The sequence below is a fragment of the Hyposmocoma kahamanoa genome, unplaced genomic scaffold, assembly GCF_003589595.1.
Source record: "Hyposmocoma kahamanoa isolate Upper Pololo Valley unplaced genomic scaffold, ASM358959v1 81, whole genome shotgun sequence".
Taxonomy (NCBI): domain Eukaryota; kingdom Metazoa; phylum Arthropoda; class Insecta; order Lepidoptera; family Cosmopterigidae; genus Hyposmocoma; species Hyposmocoma kahamanoa.
Window position 1 is genome coordinate 5,671,485 of NW_020654080.1, and position 24,284 is coordinate 5,695,768.

At 38.6% G+C, this 24,284-nt stretch overlaps 2 protein-coding genes across 3 annotated transcripts in view; both read left to right on the top strand.

Moving 5' to 3' along the window:
* LOC113234060 (prolactin-releasing peptide receptor-like) overlaps positions 1–24,284 on the top strand; it is a 108,572-nt gene that overhangs the window by 20,826 nt on the left and 63,462 nt on the right. The window lies entirely within an intron of this gene.
* On the top strand, positions 17,798–18,145 carry LOC113234028. The gene has a single exon (XM_026469253.1). The coding sequence runs from the start codon at positions 17,798–17,800 to the stop codon at positions 18,143–18,145; it is 348 nt and encodes a 115-aa protein (XP_026325038.1).

The following is a 24,284-nucleotide window of genomic DNA, read 5'->3' on the forward strand; positions in this document are numbered from 1 at the left end:
TTTGTTAAAAATTTAAAAAATAAACAATTTAGATTTTCAGTACAAATCGGCAATTTCACACTTTAACCCCTATTATTTGCACCGATGAATATTATCTCTTAGAACGACTTATCCTTTCTGTTACAATATGATAATAAAACCATTAACATTTATTTTACTTGAAGTCCATGTACTTAATGATTTTGGTGCTTTATTTTATAGAAATTTTTTGGTTCTGAATTCTAAATTTGAATGATTTATTTACTCATCAGGTCGTTTTTTTTTACTACTAGGCACATCGTAAAATACCGACTGCCATATTCTTACTAATTCAACAAAGGTAGTTCCACATAAAGATTACCAAGTTTAAAATTAAGTGCCAATGCGTAAAAGTGTTTGCACCATACAGATGGCACGTGTGTTATACCTAATTGTGCCTAGATACATAAAAAAATGTAAGAAAGTTTATAAATAGAAAATTTCCTCGAGTGACGTTTCTGGGGCATTGTGCCCAGAAGGCTGGCAACATTTCCCTTTTGAGTACTGAGCAAGGTTAGTGTATTTGAGCCTTTTGCTATTCTCGTTCTGCGACTGAGCCTGCGCTGTTCACATGTGCAAGAACATGGGAGTGGTTATAGTGTCCACACACGTTGCATTCCACACTAGTCTTAAGTTAGTGATTAAGTAATAAATTTGAAGAGAACTATGTTGAGATTAGCCACAGACCAAGTAAATACTAGGTTAGCTGCTTAAAAGTGCTTTAAGGTTCCTTCCAGACATATAACGCGACACCGACGCAACATTTGTAATAAAACTAATATAAAAATATGTTGACGCCCGGTCCTGGTACGGCATTATACTTCGGGGTTGAAATAGCGTAAATACCAATTTTATGAAAAAGAAATTTACTGATATAGCTCTACTAGTTCTCTTTAGATCATAAGATAGAACAGATAAGTAGCAGTAGAGCTCCTTGTGATTTAGGCCAGTACAGTAATGCTCACATCACGTTTCGGTTTTAAAGAGTGCTGGTGAAATTACCAGGAAATGGGATTTGTCAACTATGTCTCAGAGTGACGGGCCCAGTGGCAGTGCCCATCGGATCTTCGCGATTCAAAGCTCTGAGTGGCACAGCAACTGTTATAAACAGGCGTGACGCTTACCATCAAGCCCACTACTTGTTCGTCCCATCGCTTGCTAAAAATAAAGGAAATCGTTTATAATTTTTTTGTTTAATATTCGTTCTGCAAACTTCGTGCCCAAACTTCTACGCCATTTTTCCCGAAATATCGAGTAAATGTAACTTGTTAAACGTACTTTAGATTTAAATGTAGAAATGTTTTGCTGCGAATTTATTGACGGCGTGACTCCAAATTTCTCCAGACGCACTTAGATAGCTGTCTTCTTGACACGAGCTTTACGTACGACACGAATTTTGCTTCCTTTTACCTGATATAAAGCCTTTGTGCGATGAAGATTATTAAGTAACACAAGGTTATTACAAAATACCTTTCACGTTCAATGTTCATTAATTTCTACGCTCGTATTACACGAAGACTTATAAAGTGTTCACTTGAGATGTATCTAGTACTTCGACGATTCTCCTTTTTAAGTCATCTCTGTCTTATGTACTAAATGATGTTAGCCGAAGTGGCCATTCCATTTGGTTTGCCAAGTAATTTAATCAACTTCAAAAAAAGGAGCTTTTTAATTGGATTGTATTTTTTTGTGTGAATGTTACGAGGTTACTGCGACATTTGTAAACCGATTTCAATTATTCTTTTTTTTTGTTGAAAAGAGAACTTCTATTGAAGTCCCATTTAAATTTGAATAAAATATTCCACCTCTAAGAAACCCCTTTTGCTTAATGCCAAGTTATTTACCCGTATGTTATGCATCAAAGTCACACACAAACAGAACAGTCGTACTCACAAATAGAGAAAGCATTCTACATTTGCATTTACGCTTGCGAAAACTTTTATACTTATATCTTTACCTACGGCCCTACGGGGGCAGAGCCGGGGTTATGTGGGACGGGGCTAAACCCTGAAGGGAAATAGCCCGACCGCACCAACTCTCCGCTGTAGGTGGAGGCACGCGTACGCTCTCCCTCGTCCACGCCTACACCAGCGGCTGGCCGTGCCCAGCGCAGTCTCTCCGCGAGACTCTTCTCGTGTCTCTCTAGACACGACCGTCCCCCGACTCTAAACGTAAGGCTCGTCGAACACCAGACGAGCCTTCCATCTCGGGTTCCTTTATGCTGGGCAACGAACTCCCCAGTGTCCGCTACCCAGGGGCCATGGGGGCCAGGACAACATCCCCTCAACTGTGAAGTTCAGAGGATGCTCTCTTAGCCTCTGCGGCGCATCTGTTGGTAGGCTCCGCCGCAACACTCTACCTGGAGCGTCCACCGCACGAGTCAATCGCCCAAATTCGGCCGCGGAGGACAGGACGAGGGACAACGACACATCGACACACCGACACGTCTCTTCCCCCGCGGTCCCACCGCCACTGCATATACACCCTAAGCGGTGCAGCCTCGCTAGGGTCGCGGAGGACAGGACGAGCAGCAACGACACACCGACACGGCTCTTCCCCCGCGACCCTCCTCCCCGAATGCGTCCGCGCCCCGCGTCCGGACCCGCTCGCCCTAGACCAAGACGAGCCCGCGTGGTCCTCCTCAGGCCAGCGTAACTTCATCGGCCGGGCCATGGGTTCCTCTTAGATTCACAGTGAGATGAAATCGACCACGGCTACTAGAGCCCCCCGCCACGGCAAGCCGGGAATCCTTTCAGCGGGGTCATATACTAACTTAACTTATCCTACTGAATAGAGGGCGCAACCAAGCAACTAACATTTATTAGGAGATCTATTTTAAAAGATATACTGGTTATAAATGTCATCAATCGTTAAAAAAAAACACCATAAATAAAAAAAGAAGATTAAATACTGTTTTTGAATAACAAATATTAATTTAGTATGCTTAAACATAATAATAGAGTTAACGTGAATGCAGTTCAATTATAATTTATCCGTAGATCACCTAATATAGACGGAGCAATTAATAGATGCATCAAACATAAAAAAAATATGTCGTCTATATAACAAAGTGTACATTTACAATATATTTTATCAAAATTTCGTTTTATTAAAAGTACATTCAATTTGAAACCGTAAATGGAGCAGAAAATTAGTTGTTTATTTTATGCTGAAAGTCCTTCAGGAAATGTACCAAGTCGAGTGGTCTTGTAAGTAGGGCTACTAGACGTCACGCCACAGAGAGAGCTCGCGCGCTTGCCAATGCTATTTAATTATGGTGACAAATCCATCGTTTACCGCTTAGTTAAAGAAGTGTCACTGCTTTCTGAAACATATCTCTTCTCTGGATTACGTGATATCATACGAATTTTAGCCCGTCGCTGACCGTTGTTAGTGTAGTCTCAAATTGCCATAACTAGACGGCGCAACGCTACATGCATGCATTAAAATGCATTAAAACGAAGGGTACATTTATTTAAACAAAAAATTAAAAAGAAAGAAAGCAGCGGCAAGCGGCATCGAGCTACGCCGAATGCTCTTAATAACATGCAATATAATACATAACATTATTCTCTTATAAATGAAGTACCTTATAAGAAAAGAGCAAGGTTACAAATTCGTGCGTTCAGCGGGGCGTTCAAACACCGAACACAAGACACACGCAATGTATGTGCAAACTTTGATCGCCCCGCTGAACGTACCACGGCCTTGCGGCCTAAAGCCAAGCGCATGCTGTCCTAGGCAGCTTGTGCCGTCACGGGCAATGCAAAGTGTAATTTAGTTTTTCAAAAACTAGGTATAATTCCTTGAAAGACAGACACTCCAGAGCGCTCGTTTTAAGGTGATATGAAACGAACACAAAATTACTTATTACTTTTAATAGAAAGTTTCAACTTTCGGGACTACCATTAATAAAATTATAAAGGCGGTGGTAGTTGAACGAGTTTGCTTCTCGGTCGATGGTTCAAATGTTTATGACTAAAGTCATTGACTTACAAATAAATGGACGACGGGTCTAATACAAAAACCACGAAAAAAATATCCCAAGTCAACCTATTTAAACGTAGTGACATGTAAAGGAATATGAAAAAGCTAAAACGTTGAATTTAAATTGTAATGTCATCGCAGTACTGTCTAATTTTGCTTGCTTCGCTGTCAGTCAAACAAACGAAGACTAAAGCGTGAATGACGCTCTGTATACAATTTTAACGCCCTATAAGTTCGGACACTTTTTAGCGCGGACCCGACGTCCATATAATTGTAAGTCAATGGCTAAAGTTAAATAAACTTTTCGGTAACATTTAAAACGTATATTGCTTTTTTTTTTGTTTCTAGGTTCTTTATTTCATTTTTGTTATCATTTTATCATAAGTAAACCAAACTAAGTTACGAAATACGCTATTTGACTTACATTCTACTAATTGACGGAATTCACAGTAATGGCAGTTACGGAGATAGTTCATGTTGCAATTACAAAACAACAGACTGTACCGCTATTAACAGAAACATTTGAGTAAATTATTTCTGCTCCTCTTTTATACCAAACCGGTTGGTTGTAATTTCTTATCTCATAAGAAAAGGCGATTATAGTTCAAATTCAGTTGATTCAAACTTTATTAAACAAACTAAAATAAAAAAAAATTATTTTAGAAATAACGGAATAATGGGAATTATTATTAGAAATACTTACCTTAAGTATTTCTGCCGCCATGCAGTAATGTGAGCATTACTGCGTTCCGGTTTTGAAGGGTTAGGGTGCTGATGAAATTTGATTCTCTGCCTGTTCTATTCTATACAGGGTGAAAATTTGTAATGCCACCTGGAGGGAAAGTACTCTGAATACTGGAGATAGAAATTTTCACTTAAAGGAAACTTTCCTTTATTTTTTAAAAGAAATAAAACTGCATTCATAGATTTTCGAAAATTTCTAGCAACACGCGGGAATCGAACCCGCTATAATCTGAAAAAAATGCGCCCTGCACTTTTATTGCATCGATAAGGTTAATTATAAGAATAAAATCTCTCTCGCAAAATTGGTTAATTAAATGAAAAAAAAACCATGAAATCTTAACGTATTTATAAAAACGAAAAAAATGGTAGATTACCAATTTAAAAAGTTTAATTAGTTGCTCGAAATCAGCTCCATTTTCTTGGATACACAAATTTAATCTTTTTCTTTATTCTTTTTTTGCCCTATCCATTGATGCAATAAAAGTGCAGGATGCATTTTTTTCAGATTAAAGCGGGTTCGATTCCGACGTGTTGCTAGAAATTTTCGAAAATCTATGAATGCAATTTTATTTCTTTTAAAAAAATAAAGGAATGTTTCCTTTAAGTAAAAATTTTTATCTCCAGTACAGTATCAGAGTACTTTCCGTCCAGGTAGCATTACAAATTTCCACCCGGTATATGTAATAAAATGCTTTTTACACTTTTTTGCTGGATGGTCGGTGCGTGTATCATTTGTGGTTTTGTATAGGAATTTTAACTGGAATTTCTGTAGTAGTTATATATAATAAGTTTATAATTGCGGTGAGTGAGGTGATTTCTTAGTTATATACTTAATTAGAAACTGTATACTGCGGTGTCTACAGCGACAAATATATTTAACTTGTACTTTACATTATATACAAGGTGAAGCCTGAAAACCAGCAAATTGCTGAGGCTGTTACCTGTTCTTCAACACTGATTTAGATTTTAAGCCACTATTGTAAGTTTTTATTCTCGTGTTGAAGAATAGTCTTTTTATTTTATTTTTTATTTTAAATTGCTAAGTACATAGCACTTGTCAACTTATGTCTCAGGGTGACGGACGCAGTGCATTGCCCCTCAGATCTTTGCGATTAAAAACTCTAAGCGGCACTGCAACTATTATGGACAGGCGTTGGCGTGTCGCTTACCACCAGGCGCACGACTTGTTTGCCCTTCACTTGGTGTCATAAAAAAATAAAATAAAATAACGTTGCTTTTGTTGCTGTTCAGTTTTTGAACAAATAGCAAATTGTATTTGTCTATTTTCCTTAGATCAACTTTGTAAGGAAAGTTCGGGCGTTTAACAAAGTCGTTACTCGAAGAAGATGTTTTCTCTGCCAAAGTTTTGTTGCTGTTTTTGAACAAATAATAGTGCAGAATCCCATTACCTTTTTCGACGCTTCTCTTATTTTAGAACTTTGACTGTGGCATGTTGGGTCCTTGACTGCACTATCTGTAGCCATATCGAGAAAATTCCCTCATGCAGGTGTTTTTTTTTTTTTTTGATAATAATAACGCACACACTCAACATAGCCCCGCACTAGGAAAACCCTGTGTCGCGGGTGCCATGGACATACATATAGACAACCACAAATTACACCCGAACTCATGAGAGAAACAAATGTACGCCATGCAGATATTTCTCCCGGCCCGGGAATCGAACCTGGGATCTCTGCGTGAGGCAGTTTGGGCACAAGGAGTACTTCAGTAAGTGCTGTATGGACTGTGTTGCAACACTACAATCATATTGGTTTAGATTAAGATCACAGAACATTTTTCTTTAGTGATACAAAATGACAGGACGAACAAGTCGTGCGCCTGGTGTTACATGACATGCCTGCTCATGGCAGTTGCAGTGCCACTTGGAGCTTTAAAACGCAAACATCAGAGGGACACTGCCACTGCGCCTGTCACCTTGAGACATAAGTTGACAAGTACCATGTGTCTGTTATTTCACCAGCACACTTTGTCAAATAATCTTTATTTATTTCGTAGGTAAGCAAATTACACTTTCAATCGCCATACTGGTTAAACTCTACTACTCATTTGTAAGGCAGATTCCCCTGAGAAGAATGGGCAAGAAACTCTAGGGGTTGCTCTTTGTAAATATACATTTGAATATATTTATCATTACAATATTTATTAAATTTTTATTAAATTGATATTCAATTATTTTTTGTGAAATTACTCCACTAGTTTGTTATAATTATTAATACAAAGATCGAACACTCAGAAAAAATTCCTTCGATCCAGTCGGATTCGAACCGACGTCTTCTTGCATACCGTGCCAGACGCTATACCAACCAAGCCACGGAACGAACCAATGTTTTGAACCAAATTAATTAATACAGTGAATAGCGACATCTCTCGCCAGGACTGGTAGCTGTAAAGGTACTAACTGGGTGATAAATCTGTCATAGATTTCTCATAGATGGCGCTACGACTAAAATTTGGACACGCACGGAAGAATGCTGATAGGACAGAGTTCGGACAAAGTGGAAGGATTATGCTTCTTTGGCAGAGGGACTACTTTGACTGTTTTCCAGTCAGTCGGAAAAGTGCTGGTCTCGATGCTCTTATTAACCATGACCGTTAATATCTCAAGTGTTGTCGGAAGTCAATAGTAACATGTCAATGGTCATTTGGTCAATACCTTTTGCTTTGGTTTTTATTTGAGTCAATATACTCACAACTTCAGTCGTCGTAGTTGTCGCAATGTAAAATATGTCAGGTCCATATCGATTGTTTTCGTAATATGTCAGGTCTGGTATTGGCACTTCATTGCCACCAGGAACTTTTAAAAGATGGTCATTTGTAGTATCGGGGTTAGATAAGTGGGCGGGCAAGTCAAAGTCGTGTCTGTCAGGTACAAGAACACGTTTCAAATTTTTCCACAAAGTTTTCGAGTTGGGTCCCAAGTTGTTATTGATGAAGTGATCAAAGTAAGTGCGTTTCTCACAGAACAAGGCTTCAATGACCATATGTTTAAGCTGTTTATAGTATTTTTTATGAGCATCAAGTCCGGTATTCACATACCGTGCATGCGCTCTATCACGTAGTCGCATCATTAACCTTACCGTGTCAGTGAGCCATGGTTTCGGCGCCTCTTTGACCACCATGGTCTTGTTTGTCAAACACCAAAAAACTATGGTCAATATAGTGTGTTGGGGTCTTTAACAATTTGTCGTAGTGAAAATAAATTTAAAAATTCGGTTAATCATTTATGATACCTGTCGTTGTATTCATAGAGTCAATGTTAAAATCGCCTTAGATTATTAATCGATCATAGATTCCAAAAGACGAGACTGTGTCAGTCAGTGAGTCGAAAAACAAGTCGGCATCGAACCACGGCGGACGGTAGGCTGTGCCAATAATTATCCTGGCCCCGCACACAACAGACGAAAGCCACATTTGTTCAACACCATCATTCATTTGTACCTCGAAGAATGTAAAATCGTACGCCGCCTCTGCGCGGGCGCATCTCACGTGGCCGCGTCACATGCGTCAGTCGGTAGCCTAGTACCGCCAGAGCACGACCCGTTTCAACCTTCCGCAACCAAGTCTCGTTTATTGCGACGATATCCGCATCAAAGTTGCACATGAAGGCTGTGAATTCATCATGTCCAGTTCCCAAAGAGCCAGCATTCCATAGTCCAATTGAAAGCATCCTGGAAGGCGTCATTTTAAAGTTCTATAAGGAAAATAATTGTAACACTCAAAAGGGCAGCATCCATTGTGTAAAATACATAAATAACTATGATAAATAAAGATGTGTGATATTTACCACCGCGTGGCTGAATATAATGAAATTAAAAGTAAATAAAAATAAAAATAGCATGTTAATTTGTGATTGTGTTTTGTTACAGACCTCGTCATTTGCCAATTTTTGATGTCTATCATTCTTTGTGCTTCTCTGTGGTGTATGTTACATCAGCAAGTGAGCTTTGGTTGAATTAAGTGTACATTTGACCTCCATTTCACGTAATGGAAAGTAATGACGAGCTTGACGGTGGAGCATGCACGCGTATATGTTTAATGCCTATTCACTTCACAAATCTCATACAGGGAATTCCATTTCAATGCCGTACGGCGTATAAATGTGGAAGTGTAACACTTCGTGCGTATCTTAGGTATATCCACAATAGGGTTGAACCCCAGCCTACGTCTAGTCCCCCGGTTACAGGAAGGGGATAGACATTCTTTATTGGTAAAATTAACATTTACAAGTCATAATTTTTTTTAAATTATATACGTATTATTTTCTTATATTACTATTGTAATTACATTCTAAATTATAATTAATTAACTTATATTACTATTATTTAAACAATGTGATAAGTTACATATGGATTGCTTGACGAGTCAGTGCTTTATATTTAAATGATTGTCCGAAGCGGAATCAACAATTTCAAGAGGCAGCCGGTTATATATTGTCGGGCCCAATACATGTATTAATTTGCCCGTTTTGGACAAAATATGCTATACGGATGTAAATCCGTGTTTATTACGTACCTCATGGTTATGTCCTTCCCCTCATCTAGTGTAAGCTTCCTGGTGTTCCCTAGTGTAGACAGCCGCTTGGAAGGCCACGAGAGCAGGCAAGGTGAGTATGCCGTACTGCTCGTAGTAAGGCTTAGCTGACATATGGTGGTGAAATACCTAGAGATAAAGTTAGGCAAGAAATAGCGCTTAAGCATGCTTAGGGATGCCACGTCGTCCCTAGGAATATCGCGTCATAATTGCTATCAGTGTGCGCTTGCATGTAGGGATAATAATATAAATAATTATAGTAAATAATAACGCACACACTCAACATAGCCCCGCACTAGGGAAACCCTGGTTCGCGGGTTCCATGGACACACACATAGACAACCACAAATTACATCCAAACTCACGAGAGAAATAAATGTAGGCCATTCAAATATTTGTCCCGGCTCGGGAATCGTACCTGGGACCTCTGTATGGCAGTCCGGCGTGGTAAACGTTCGGCCAAAGAGGCAGTTAAAAATGTCGAAGAATACCGTCAGCGGACGCCGGGCCTTAAGAGTAGGTGTTTTAATTACCACCAGATGCTTCACTTGTTCGTCTTTGGTAAGTAATAATTAAAAAAATAGATTTAATTAGCAAGAAGCAAATCTTTAAGCTATTTCTCCGAAAATGGTAAAACAAAGTTCGAATTATACAGCCATTTTGTGCAGTCATAATTGCCCCACAGTTATAATTTATAACCCCCTGGTTGACCCAACAGGGTTAATTACTTTAATATAATAAACTAAATTTATGTTACGGTTAAGATAAATATCCTAACGTAAGTTTTTGAAGCTATTTATTTATATTATTTATTTAATAAAAATTCGCTATGTACCATTTGAAAATATTTAAACATTACAATATATATATATTAAATCAAACGTGTCGTAATCGCGAAAACCTAAGAAATACATAGGGCGCACTACAAGTTTCCGGAACTGGCCACTTAAATAAACAATATTTAAAAAGTAATTACAACTTTTGAAAATGGAACTCTTTGGCTGTAGAATACAGTTTGTTTCATCTAACTGTCACTTGTTTTTACATTGTGGCGTCATTTTAGAAATTGGTTGTCTACATCACCATGGATTTAACTCGTGAAAATTTTCGTAGTATGATTTTCTACGACTTCAAGTGTAATTTAACAGCTCAGCGGAGCTTCGCTCGGCTTTAAAGTGCTTTTGGCGATGAAGAACCATGCAAGACGACTATTTATAGCTGGTTTGCAAGATTACAATGCGGTCGTGTGAGTCTCAGTGACGAATTTCGTGATGGTCGCCCGTCCACTGCTGTTAACACCAAAAATATCGATGCTGTGCGCCGTATGATCAAAACAGACAGGCATGTGACATACCATGAGATTCGGAAATCTTTAGGAGTAGACATGCGTTAAATACAATCAATACTACACAAATATTTGGGTGTGAAAAAGCTGTGCTCTCAGTGGATCCCACAAAATTTGACTGAGGCTCAAAAAACGGATCGCGTCACTTGGTGCAATGCCATGCTTATCAGATTCAACGAAGGGGCGTCAAATTTGGTATGGGACATAGTAACAGGTGACGAAACATGGATTTAGAGTTACGACTCCAAAACAAATCGCATATGGGTCTTTCGAGATGAGCCGAAACCAACCAAAGTGGTGCGCGTGCAAAGTGCATCTAAGCGGACGATTGCTTCTTTTTTTTTTTTTGATAAAACTGGACACGTGGCTATTGTTGCTTTGGAGAATCGTTGTACCGTGAATTAGTACACGACCGTTTGTTTGCCGGAAGTTATTGACAAACTTCGTAAAAATAATCGTAAACGCCGTATCATCTTGCACCACGATAATGCCAGTTCTCACACGGCCATCACATCTTATGAGCCATCCCGCGTACAGTCCCGACCTGGCACCTTGTGACTTTTATTTATTTGCAAAAATTAAGAACCAGTTACGCGGTCAACGATTTTTATCACCTGAAGAGGCTGTCGAAGAATATGAAAAATATATTTCAGAGATTGTCGTGGAGGAGTGGCATAAATGTTTTCAAAATTGGTTCATTCGTATGAAAAAGTGCTAACGGAGAATATTTTGAGAAACAATAAATTCATTTCTGACCATTTGCAGTATTTTTTTCTTATTTATTCCGGAAACTTATAGTGCGCCCCAAGTATATGTAAAATATGTAGGTATTGAAAAACACCACTATGCTGAGGCTTCGTCCTTTTCGTCACTCATAGCTCATAATTTATTAGTACATAATATCGTGTGATTTTCTGTGTGATGGAAAGGGGAAGGCGGAATCAAATTATGCCGGGTAAGGGTGCTGGTGACATTACAGGCACGTGGGCCTTGTAAAGCTATGTTTCAGGGTGACGGGTGCAGTGGCAGTGCCCCTAACATATTTGCGATTTCAAGCTCTGAGTAGAACGCAGCTGTTATGGATAGGCATGTCGCACAAGGTATTATAAGAAAAAAAACCTAATCACTAATTTCATAAACAAATAACGATTCTTAGTATAACAACATAACTATAATAATGAAAACAACGTACTATAATGCACATTAGAAATGGAACTGGAACAAAAAAAATGCCCTACATTAAGGAAGAATAAAAACTTATGAACAATTTAAAAATTGTTATCGGCTTTTATAACATTACTAATCGAATAGATCTGTAGCAACGAAAACGAATGGAAAACACGAAAATAATCTAGAACATTCCATTATTATATTACGCACGTCAACGCTCGATGGGTGCGCACACAAAAACGGTTTCAGCAAATAATTCGTGTTTACATTGTTCCCAACTGAATGGATTTATAATCGTATTGGGTTTCCATCAGAGAAAAACAAGTGGCGGTATTAAATGAAGCTGTAATGATTGAAAACAAGTCAATTTCAGTGACATACGTCTAGACGGCGCAATAAAGGAGTACCGTGATTTATCGACATTGGCAGTGAAAAGAAGCTTGTTTATTTTTCAAATGAAACATCCATCTAAACCTTGACATTAAATTGCAAGGTTACACCAGTTCATGCCCCAAGCACTAGAATCTAGCGGTTTTGGATCTGATTTTCGTGGTAATTTTTTTTTTGTATTGATTTGAACAAATTATTTATTATATAATAAATGACGGTACGACCAAGTCATGCGCGTCGTGGTACGCGACACGCCTGTCCACAGCAGTGCAGTGCCACTCAGAGCTTTAAATCGCAAAGATCTGATAAAATTACAGGCATATGAGACTTGTCAACTTATGTCTCAGAGTGACGACGCAGTGGCAGTGCCCCTCAGATCTTTGAAGCTCTGAGTGGCACTGCAACTGTTATGGACAGACATGTAGATTACCACCAGGTATACGATTTGCTCGTTCCGTCACTTCACATTATTAAAAAAAAATTAGACTATCACTGTCCTCATCAGCCTGACACATAAGTTGATAATTTCACCATTATTGCCCTTCAATACCAAAACGCAGTAGCGCTCACATTACCGTTTGGCGGCAGAAACAGGTAATGTGGCAGTACTTTCCTATTTCAGTTATTAAATGTATGAAAAATTAAGCAAAATGAAATAAATTTAGAAATTACGCTGAACAAGTATGAAAATATTTCTACGAGTTTACGAGTCGCTAATTCCATTAATATTATCTATAATGCTTTTCCTAAGTAATACTGTTTACGAGGTTGAAAACTGAAAATTTAAAAGCGAAACAAAAACTTTATACAGCCCGTTTAGCTTTTGCAGGTTGTCTCGATCGATCGATCGATCGATGTTTGAAATAAATAGGTATTGCGATTTGAAATGATAAAGTAGTATTAATTTTTATTTACAAAGTGGTGACGTCACGGACGTCTGTGTGACTACTTGCTCTTTGGAATTTCGCTCGGTTATTTCACAAATAAAAATAGACAACTACCTACCTACCTACTATCCTGAAAATACATAGAAAGAGGTATCCAAAGTTAAAATACAAAGTGTGTTAAAGTGCGGTGAATTCGTGCAATAAAACAGCTTTTAAAACTATAATCCACCAAATTTAATAGACACTTAAGGTACGACACGAAAACAATTTAAATAAATACCGGCAATTATAATAAACAATTCATAGACTGAATTAAATGAAGCGACCCCTTTCGGAAATTCGTCGTACTTATTAGTGAGGCCCGCACCTTGAATCAAAGATGCAAACTGTTTACAATACAAATTACAATGTACTGTCATGTGTGTGTACACTATTTTAATATTTTATACATTCAACCACAAATGTAAATTTTGTTGGTTGTAAATATATACATATACAAACAATACACATGATTACACAGGTACACTATTTACAGTATTTAAACGAATACAACACTAAACATGCATTATCAAAAACGATGTTTATAAACGGGTAAACAATCAAATTTTAGTACGATTCCTACAGATATGCTACCTACTTGTATTTATAACTTTATTCACATATTATCTTTCGTTAATTATAGCGCCATACTATTATTACTTGGCAATTACCCACAAGCATCTAATTGCAAATAATTTATTAAATTGTAATTTCAATGTATTTTTATATTCAAATTTAATTTAAAACGTAAACTTAAGTTAGGTTTATTAAATGTGGGTTCATTGGGCACACGCCATGATGAATTTCTGATAGCAATGGATCGTCACGGTGTTGATATCATGGCCGTTAACGAGACTTGGTTGAGAGAGGGCGAAGAAGGTCGCGCACCATCGGTACCTGTAAATAGGTTACGTCATATCCCTCGTCCGGCAGTCGTGCGTTCGCGTGGTGGTGGGGTGGGCTTCTACATACGACAGGGTATCGCAATCCGCATATTGCCTCATCCACCGGCTTCGCTCGTAGAACGAATGTGGCTGTGTGTAAATGTTGCCGGTATAAAGCTACTGATAGAGACAGCGTACAGACCACGGTGTCTTAATGTAGACACTTTTGTGGATGCATAGTTCTTTTAGGAGATTTTAATGTAGATTTATGGCGTCATTCAGATAGCGATGCCAAAAAGATTATGGACTTTCTCACCTGTCATACATTGAAACAACTAGTGTCTGAACCCACGCATTTTACAGGGTATAGTGAAACTCTTATTGATACTATTAGTACTGGTACGAATAATACTGTGATACAAGTTGAGTATATACATGCACTGAGTCACCATGCGTTTATTACATGCCTCCTAAACATAGTGCAGGCACAACCGGCATCAACACAGGTTATTCGCAGAAACCTGCAATATATTGACTGCAAGCAATTTGACATGGATCTGAATACAATCGACTGGACGGGTATAAGCAACTTAAGTGATGTTGATGATATGGTGAGGCAATTCAGTGATCAGTTCGTGGCATTGTTTGATATATATGTACCACTGAGAGTGTTGCGTGCTAGGCAGCACCAGTATCGGTGGATTACCTAAAACGTAAAACAACTAAAAAAGAGCCGTGATGAAGCCCATGTTGCATCACGCAATAACACTAAAGACTCGCAAAATGCTTATTATAAAGAGCTAAAAAAGTTGTAAATAATTTATTTATCGAGTTCTTAGGTTTTCGCGATTGTTACACATTGGAAATAAAACTATTTTTCCGTAATAATTTATTTGTTTGTTCGTTCGTTCGTTCGTTCTTTCGTTCTTTCGTTCGTTCGAAGTACGAAGAACGGCTGGCAGAGGAGGTAGAAACAGAAGATGAAGGTTTTGACGATGTCAAACCGTTGCTACTGATAGTGAGTAGGTTATCGTACTACTTGCGCCTAAAAAAAGTTTGAAGTTTTTTTATTTTGTTTTCCTTTATTCGTCATAAAAAAAAACATTTAAAAATAATTGTGATTTTAGAGTTCGTACAATATTGAGCAATTGATGACAATATTTATTGATCTCGATAATAATTTATTAAAGTGTGCTTATGAACGATTAAGATAGAAAATTTTATTTTGTTTAATATTTTGTTGATTTTTAACGTTGTTTCTGTCATATGACTAAAATTTTGAATTTTTATAGACTGTTCAACTAATAAATACAAATGAAAATATTCATTTGTCTTCTCAAACTGAACGTGTAAAGTTGCGGTTTCATAGACCGCACGCGACTGCGTATCTTCGGTGCAAGGGTGCGACCACTGGAAGGTTAAACATAAACAAAACAGCCGAGCGGACAGCGATGATGTGCCGGCTGTCGAATAGCGTCCCCTCTCCTCCCGTGCGTCCGTCCGCGCATCTTTCGTTGCAACTTGACTGGGAGCGATCGAGTTGTATATTCCATAATTTTATTTGTTACGTAAACACTATAAACGCACACACTAGGTATATTTACATTTTTTGCTATATTTATGTACTTTTACATACAGCAGAAACACAATATACAAAGAACACATACACAAATATTTAAGTAGTTTATTTTAAGTTATTTCACAACCACACGTCCATCACTCATCTCGGCTCAGGATTCATTGAAAACCAGCGCTGCAGTCAATTATGGCTGTGGCTTATGCTGAATGAAGTCCTTTTGCGTACGTCACAACAAACAGTGACAGTACAAAATTTGTAGTCATTATTATTTGTCTTATTTAATGTTGTTTTTTTTTGTTATTGTATTTTTTATTTTGTTAATTAATTAATTATTATTTCTTTAATTTTGTTTTCCTTGTTTGTGTTATCATTTTTTTTGTACCTGTGTTTTGGCTTTGCAATAAATGTCTATTCTATTCTATTCTAAGAGCAACCAGAGTTTCCGACTCATTCTTCACAGGGGAATATGCCTTATGAATGAATGGTACAGTTTGATCAATGTGACGATTTCAAGTAAAATTTCTTTATCTTTGAATTAAAAATTATTTTAATATGAAATCATATAACAGGTATTTTTTTTAAATGCAAAACACCCAAAAATCACATGTTATAAATGCTGCAGCATACAGCCAAATAAATCTCTATAGGTACAGTTCTAACGCTGAGCGAACAGCTGCAGTGGTCAGCTAGCACGCTCGGTAGTTTGCCTACAAACACAATAATAATGAAACGCTTGTGACGCCGAGATTAGTGGCTGAATCCAAAATTGACCCTTGCTTACTTATTACCGAGACTTATTTAGAAAATTTACTGCTTCGACTCCCGGGTCGGGAGAAATATTTGTATCATAAAATAAATATACGTATTTCTCTTATGAATTAGGGTATAATTTTTGTGGTTGTTTGCGTGTGTATGGGTCCATTGCGCCCGCGATACAGGGCCTAGTGATCGCACTAGTGAGTGTGTATTTTTTAGAAAATGCTAAATTTTATTGTGATTGGGATTCCAAGTTTTTCATTGGTTATTTATTTATTTATTTATTTATTCAATTATAAATGGTGTAACCTGACGGTATTCATTGACCATAGCGTTACGCCAATTTAATTTTAACAAAATAAAAATAAAGATAAAACAAAAGAAAAATTAAAAACAAGTAAAAATCTTAAACAAAACATATTACTAATCTAAACTTAAATTAAATAACTAACTAATAAACTAAAATCCATCCTGTCTTCTCTCTAGCACTCTTTTCGTTAGAATAATCATATAACAATATGGTCTATGATTCGATAACTTCGAGCGGAAGACGCTTCTCAGCTTTTTAAGCCATGTTCTCCTGATGAATTAGATGCTTTTGAGACTGGCCACTATATATAAAGCCATCGACACATTATAAGCTCTCTAATATGTATAAATGAAGTAACCTTATTTGTCTTATTATTCTATGTTTTCGGGCTCTTTACTCTTTATGGTCACGGCTGTCTGAATCAAGTTAATTGGATTTAGATCCAAAAAATGATACGTTTCCAATGTGTAGCAATGCGAAAGTCTAAGACTCGATACGTACTTAGTATTTTATTTGATTGAGCTTCAATAATTTAAATTGCTTCTGGTCTGAGTGTTCTTTGTAAAAGATTCAATTAATAGATAGGAATTCAGCCAAACAACTTTCAAAGTATTAAATGACAAAAGTCTTACTACAGTTATCATTTTCTATCTCACAGAATACTTGCGAATTATATATTAAAATTGGACCTTCTGCATCTATTAAATTCAAAGTAAAGAGAAGAGCTTTGATTAAAAGTTAAGTTTTCAATAGTGGAGGGGCCAATACATACCTCGTGAAGTCACCTTGCATATCCAGTATTGAGTTTATAATATTGTCACAGTTTTGGCTCACAAGAATGCTTTTGAATTGCGAATATAAGTCTAAGCGGATTTTATTATTGAAAAAGCTTTTATAGATCGTTTTAAATATCACTCGATTACACTTGACTTAAGTTTTTGAACTCTTGACCCACCCCGGACACTGCATACAACGGTTGAAAGTTATTTACTTACTACAAAAAGCAAAGCGCTATCCGCACACGCGCAAATGTGTGCGTGAAGTGGCAGGGTTACCCATCACCCAGCACGCCACCACACAATACTGCAGGGCAACCTCAATCACTGCGCCAGGGCACAGGACCTATTGGTTCAGGCCATGGCGGAGTGGGGGGTTGCAGTGGCGGTTGCGGCGGAGCCATGCGGAAACTGGGCGGGGGTTCGGGAGGAGACGGTGGTCATAGCGGCGTCGACTGCCGGAAACTCCCCGTCTCTAGTGGTAAAGGAGCGCGGGTCAGGGTTCGTGGCAGCGATTTGGGGAGAAGTCATCCTAATTGGGGGGTACTTCTCTCCAAATCGCTCCCTGGCCCAATTCGAGGCGTTCCTGGAGACCCCGGAGAGGGCAGTGAGGAGGGCAGCTCCGGCGCCGTTGCTGGTGATGGGGGACCTCAACGCCAAGAGCGCTGCGTGGGGTTCCCTAGTCAGCAATGCTAGAATTGGGCGGTAGCCTTAGGGCTAGTCATACTCAACCGGGGCTAACACGTGCGTGAGGCGAAATGGGGGGTTAATCGTGGACGTCACGTTAGTGACCCCCTCACTAGCGGCGCAAGTATTCGATTGACAGGTCCTGGAGGACGAGGAGACCCTCTCCGATCATAAATACATACGGATGAGGGTCTCCCATACGCCGACCACGACGTATCGACGACGTGTCGACGTGGAGTAGAGGGCCGTCAAGTTCAGGGAAGACTTGACCGCCGTCTGCGAGAGGGCCATACTCGGGAGGCCGGGAGCCATGCAGAAGGCTATACGCCGGGGTGACTTGGAGTATGGCCTTATACAGGGCTCCCATTTGGAGTGGGGTCTTATCAGCGACGACGAAATCGCTGCTGAGGAGGCCTCAGAGGGTGGTCGCCCTGCGAATGTGCAGGGCGTACATGACGGTGGCACAAGGTGGCGAGGGAGGAACCGTCCCCGTCGTGACATGAATGCGGCGCTACGGATGACACCGCGCAGCACATCCTAGAGGTGTGCAGCCGGTGGGATAAGCAGCGCCGTACTCTGACGAGGACATTAGGGCAGGACCTTTCGCTGCCGGGCGTGGTTGCCGCCATTCTCGGTAGCGAGGAGTCCTGGGAGGCGGTGGCCTCCTTTTGCGGAGAGGTTATGTAGCAATAGGAGGCTGCGGAGCGGGTGCTCGAGGAGCGGCAGACGCGCACCCGCTTCGGCGCAGACGTACGGGGTGAAGGCGAAGGCAGTTTGCTGCTCGCCTGATCCCCTAGTGACGCCAGCGGGCACTGGACAGGGACACCGGAGCCTGCATTGCACAGCCTCACTCGTCTGGGGGGCGGGTCGGGGGACAACTGACCTGCCCCTCCGTTGGCGCAGGAGCCCTGGCGCAAGCTAGGGCGGCAGGGCGGCGTCGTGGTGAATGTGCACCGACCCCACGGCGCTGAGTCAACCGGCGAGAGGTAAACCCGTTCTCGTTACTTTTTTGTTCTCTGATCTTGACGACAGTATTGAGGTAGCGGGGAGCGGGTGTGAGAGAGGATAGTGTTGCCTGAACTTAAAAAAATGCGTATGAGTTGCGCATTGTGTGCGATTTAAAAAAATGTAACGTATAAATATAGAAGGAACTGAAATGATGCACAATGACGCAGCCAAATGGTTTCTTTAAAATACAGATGATGAAAAATCCAGTTACTAATATAATGAATAACTACATCGAAGTTATCGTGTCTCTTCACTTCCTAATTTTCTTTTTATTATAATACTATTACTATTACTTTCCTAAGTTCACTGCCTAATTTCCAATGTCTATTATTTAAGTATTCAAGCATATTCTCGTGTAATTATTAAATAATATTTTACAATGCAACACTATATATTTCATTTTCATATATTATATATTTCACGACAAAAAAATCCAATAATTAAATAATAAAAATTACCACGGAAATTAGGTAGTGACCGTCCGAGAATGACCGATTAATGACAATGTTAATAATTGAAAATTAAACTATTTTTCGCTACGCACATGGGACTTGTCGACTGTAAATCCCAAGATGACGGGTACCGTGGCAGTGCCCCTCAGAATTTTGCGATCTAAACCTCTGAGTGGCTCTGCAACTGTTATGGATAGGCGTGTCTTATCATCACTAGGCGCACGACGTTCGACCCGTCACTTGATATCATAAAAAAACAGTAAACAGTACTTGAATAAAAATTACCAAAAAAATCGGACGTATTCACGCGTGTACGCTTCATAAGTGTCAATTTATTTACCATGAAGAGGATACTGAATTTACATAGAAATGAACGTGTATGTGATAACGATGTGAATATTAGAAGAAAAAATAAAATTGTGTCAAAGGTTTGAGTGAAGGGATATAACTTTTTTTAATAAATAATTTATATCAATATTTTTAACCGACTTCAAAAAAGGAGGCGTTCTCAATTTGACTACATTTTTGATGTGTTTCGTTCCCATTTTTTCAAGTTTCACCTATTTCAATAAAACCAAGCCAAATCCAATGAAAATAAAATATTATGATGACCTAGATTTGATCTGATAATGGAAATAGCAGATAAATGAGAGGTACCTGTACAGGGGCCTACCATAAACTTTCCAAAAACAATCTTATTCCTTATTATCTTGTTATAATATTACTCATATTCGTACCATGACGAACCTGTCAACCAAGTAATATACCTATATTTTATTGCTAAAGTGATTAAAAGTTCCCGGATATTGTCTATTCCTTACTAAAAATGCTCAGACAGCACTGGTTATATAATTTTTGTTTTAAGATGAAATAAATTTCGATACCGAAGGCATGTGTGTATGTTTAAAAATATTTAATGTTACAAAACAGACTGATGTAAATATAAATATTACGTAATAATATTTATTGATCGATTAGAGATATTTCTTTTAAAGGAGTCATCACATGTACAAATATATTATAATTATTTTGTGTTATATGTGTCTATAAGTGTTGCTATAATTGTTTCTAATTTATTTTGCATGCACATGTCAAATAAAGCCGATTTTATTTTATTTGCATGATTTTATTTTATTTTAAAAATATTTTTTTTTATTTATAAACATAACAGAATTTACATGGGTATAACAAAATGCCGCCGTTAATTGAAAGGGCGCGTGTGATATTTAAAAAAAATTTGTTATGTATACTGCCACCGATCCGATGAAGTTACCGCAAAGGAAAAGTATACTTTTTTAAATTTCTTTCTTTAAACATTATTTTCTCGGTTTTAAGTTCTTTTCACAAGCGACCTTTCAACTAACAACGGCAGTATCACAAAAACCAATTATGATTTTACCGTGCATTGCCACTCGTCATCTAGTACAAGTATACACTACACTTGATATTATGTTGTATTTACAACACTGTTCAGTTGCAACGTAGGGTAAGATACAATGATAGCATCCAATTCTACCTGCCCTGATCAATCGACACTCAAGAGATTACGAAGTGCCTGTATTTGCAAAATTGTGTTGACATACGGGCGGGTATCTTACACTTGATTTACTAGTACATTAAAATATGTTATTACAGCAATATGGCCTTGCTGTTAGAGTGGAAAAAGACGTTACACGTATCGCTCCCACAGTCGCGAAACGCGCCTCTTTTTCACTTTTGTTTTATTAATTTTTTTATATTTTTTTATATTTTTTTCATGATAACAAGTGACGGTACGAACAAGTTGTGGGTCTGGTAGTAAATGATACGCCTATCCATAACAGTTTCAATACCACTCAGAGCTTTAGTTCACAAAGATCTAAGGGGCACTGCCTCTTAAGTTGACAAGTCCCATCATCCCGTGCGCCTATAATTTCAACAGCTGTAATTTCACTCTTATTATATGGATATAAATTCACTATAAAAATATAATGCACTAAGATTCGAATCATGCTTAGTGCATTATATTTGTGCAATATTCGTATTTACGTATATCGCTTGTACATCAAGAGATAAAATGATCCCTGTGACATTTCGGAGCGTCATTTATCGGATACGGAAGTGATACGAATCGGATGTAATGCGTAAACGCCTATAATCAAAATGTAAATATACACAGTCAGAGATATTATATTATGTTTGCAAATTAAGGCTGGTGCTTACACTAAGCAGAAGCTTGTAATATGGGAAACCGGGCCTCAGATATGAATTCCTCCTTAAAACATCGGAGAAATTAATGGCCAAAAATAAACCATACAATTAGAAGTGCTACTCAGAGATTTAAATCGCAAAGATCCTGAGGGGGACTGCCACTGCGTCTGTGAGACATACGTTGACTAGTCCCTGTAATTTCACCAATACCCTTCAAAATCGGAACGCAGCAATGCTCACTTTAGTGCTTGGCGGCAGAAATAGGTAAGGTGGCAGTACTTCCCTGGACGACAAATTACTTAACAATTCGTCTGGACCATGTATGGACAAACTCTTCCACAAACAGCTCCACTGCTATTAAATTTCCTAATAGATATTTGTCTCAATAATTCAAATAATAATATTAAAATAATAATAATAATAATAATAATAATAAATTTATTCAATTTAAACATACAGCACTTAAACTAGTTGACTACAATAAGGTACAATTCGATTGTATGGGCAAACAAAAGTTGAACCATCATAACCTATTCTAGGTACAAAACCTGTGTTAATAGTGTTACGAAAAAAGAGTAATGTCTACGTTTAAACTTTTTATTGCGGTTTCTTCTGATAAATAGCAAAAACACGAGTTTGGAATTATAAGTATTCTATTTCTGCATTATAATAGAATACTTATAATTCATATAAAAAACATTGTATGTTCAGAATAAGCGCCAGAAATTCGCTTTCGATAAACTAATTCAGTAGAACATAAATTCTTTAGTTCCTTATCCTTTTGCCCCAAACTTTAAAAAGGTCTTTCGCAAGTTCGCAAGTGCTTATCCCTGAATACTTAAAGGTACGTGTACGTTAAATAAAGGTCAATAATCATTTGAATAATAGCTTAAATGTCAATCACTTTCATGTATTGTTAGCCTAAATAATTGCTTTGATTTCTATTAGAATATATAGTCCTCCTTATCAATTTCAATAACAGCGATCCTTTGAGATTAGTTCCTAGCGTGTGTGGTACACGCCAACGTGTGTAATTCGTCATACCGAATTTTGTCTTAAATACCCGATCACCAACAAAGCAATATTGTTGCCCTGAAGAGTTGAAATTATAGGTACGAGAGGGTTTAGGTCACTCTGTACGTATTTGGCGTTTTTCTTTTAGTGTTTCGAGCGTCTTTTATTCAAATGTTTTTACATTTTTATAGATAGTAGTTAGATCGTCAAGAAGACCTATGTGAAGCGAGCCTCTCCTAAACAGATGGTTCAATAGAACCAGCGTGTGGTTGCCTCTTAAGCACATCCTTATAGCGAAGATGTTGACCACCATGCTTCCGTTTGGGGCATATAAAAAAGTTTATATTCTACCATCACAAACTACAAAATTGTTATTTCCATACATTATCTCATACATTATATCTGTCCGTCAACCATTATTGTTAGTGACGGAGTTTGAATCAAAACTAGGTTCAAAAAGGTGTGTGTGTGTGTGTGTGTGTGCGTGTGCGTGTGCGTGTGCGTGTGCGTGTGCGTGTGCGTGTGCGTGTGCGTGTGCGTGTGCGTGTGCGTGTGCGAGTGCGAGTGCTTGTGCGCGTGCACGTGCGCGTGCGCGTGCGCGTGCGAGTGCGAGAGCGCGTGCGCGTGCGTGTGCGCGTGTGTGTGCGTGTGCGTGTGTGTGTGTGTGTGTGGGTGGGTGTGTGGGTGTGTGTGTGTGGGTGTGTAGGTGGGTGTGTGGGTGTGTGTGTGTGGGTGTGAGTGTGCGTGCGTGCGTGCTGCTTGCGTGTGCGTGTGTCTGCTTGCACGGGCGTTAGACAAGTTTAGTTAGTAGAGTATATATAACTATGTTCATATTTCATGTAGTCTTTGTGTTTCGTTATAATTCTGTACCGTAAGCCATTTAATAATTTTATTTTTGCGTACTTTTTAATAGAAATTTACTACTTCATTTTTACTCCTAAACTTTATACGTATATTCTATATTTAAATTATTTTTATCGCTAACTCGTCCCAGAGTCATCATCTTCATTCAACTTGTATACGCGCCACTGCTAGGCCCAGATCTCCTCAATGGAGTGGGTTTAGGCCATAGTCCACCACGCTGAAGCGATATGGGTTGTGGAATCACACTTTTTCCGAGGGTTGGTTATGAACCTTCCACGACACGCAGGTTTCATCACGATGTTTGCCGTAACAGTTACCATAGATTACTTAACAGTTGCAACGTAAGAAATACATCACTCTCATTCAAAATTGAAAATACCTACTAAATACTACTATTAGCCTACTAAATCTGACTAATGACACCAGGCGTTCACTACGACGAAAAAGAAACCTAAGCACGCACTCAGAGAGGTGAAAATTACGTTGCTCGCCGTGTGCAGTCATGCGGAGCCAAATGCTCATAAATGAAAGACTTGTATGAGCGCTTGTGCCGACATCGGTACACTCAGCGGTAGGCAATTATCGCGTAACCTAGAGCGAGTGATGGAACCCTCACTCAGGGGTCGCCGTAGG

What these genes read in the sequence shown, in the direction of transcription:
- LOC113234028 (XM_026469253.1), top strand. Translation starts at nt 17,798, where the DNA reads ATGGCGGAGTGGGGGGTTGCAGTGGCGGTTGCGGCGGAGCCATGCGGA.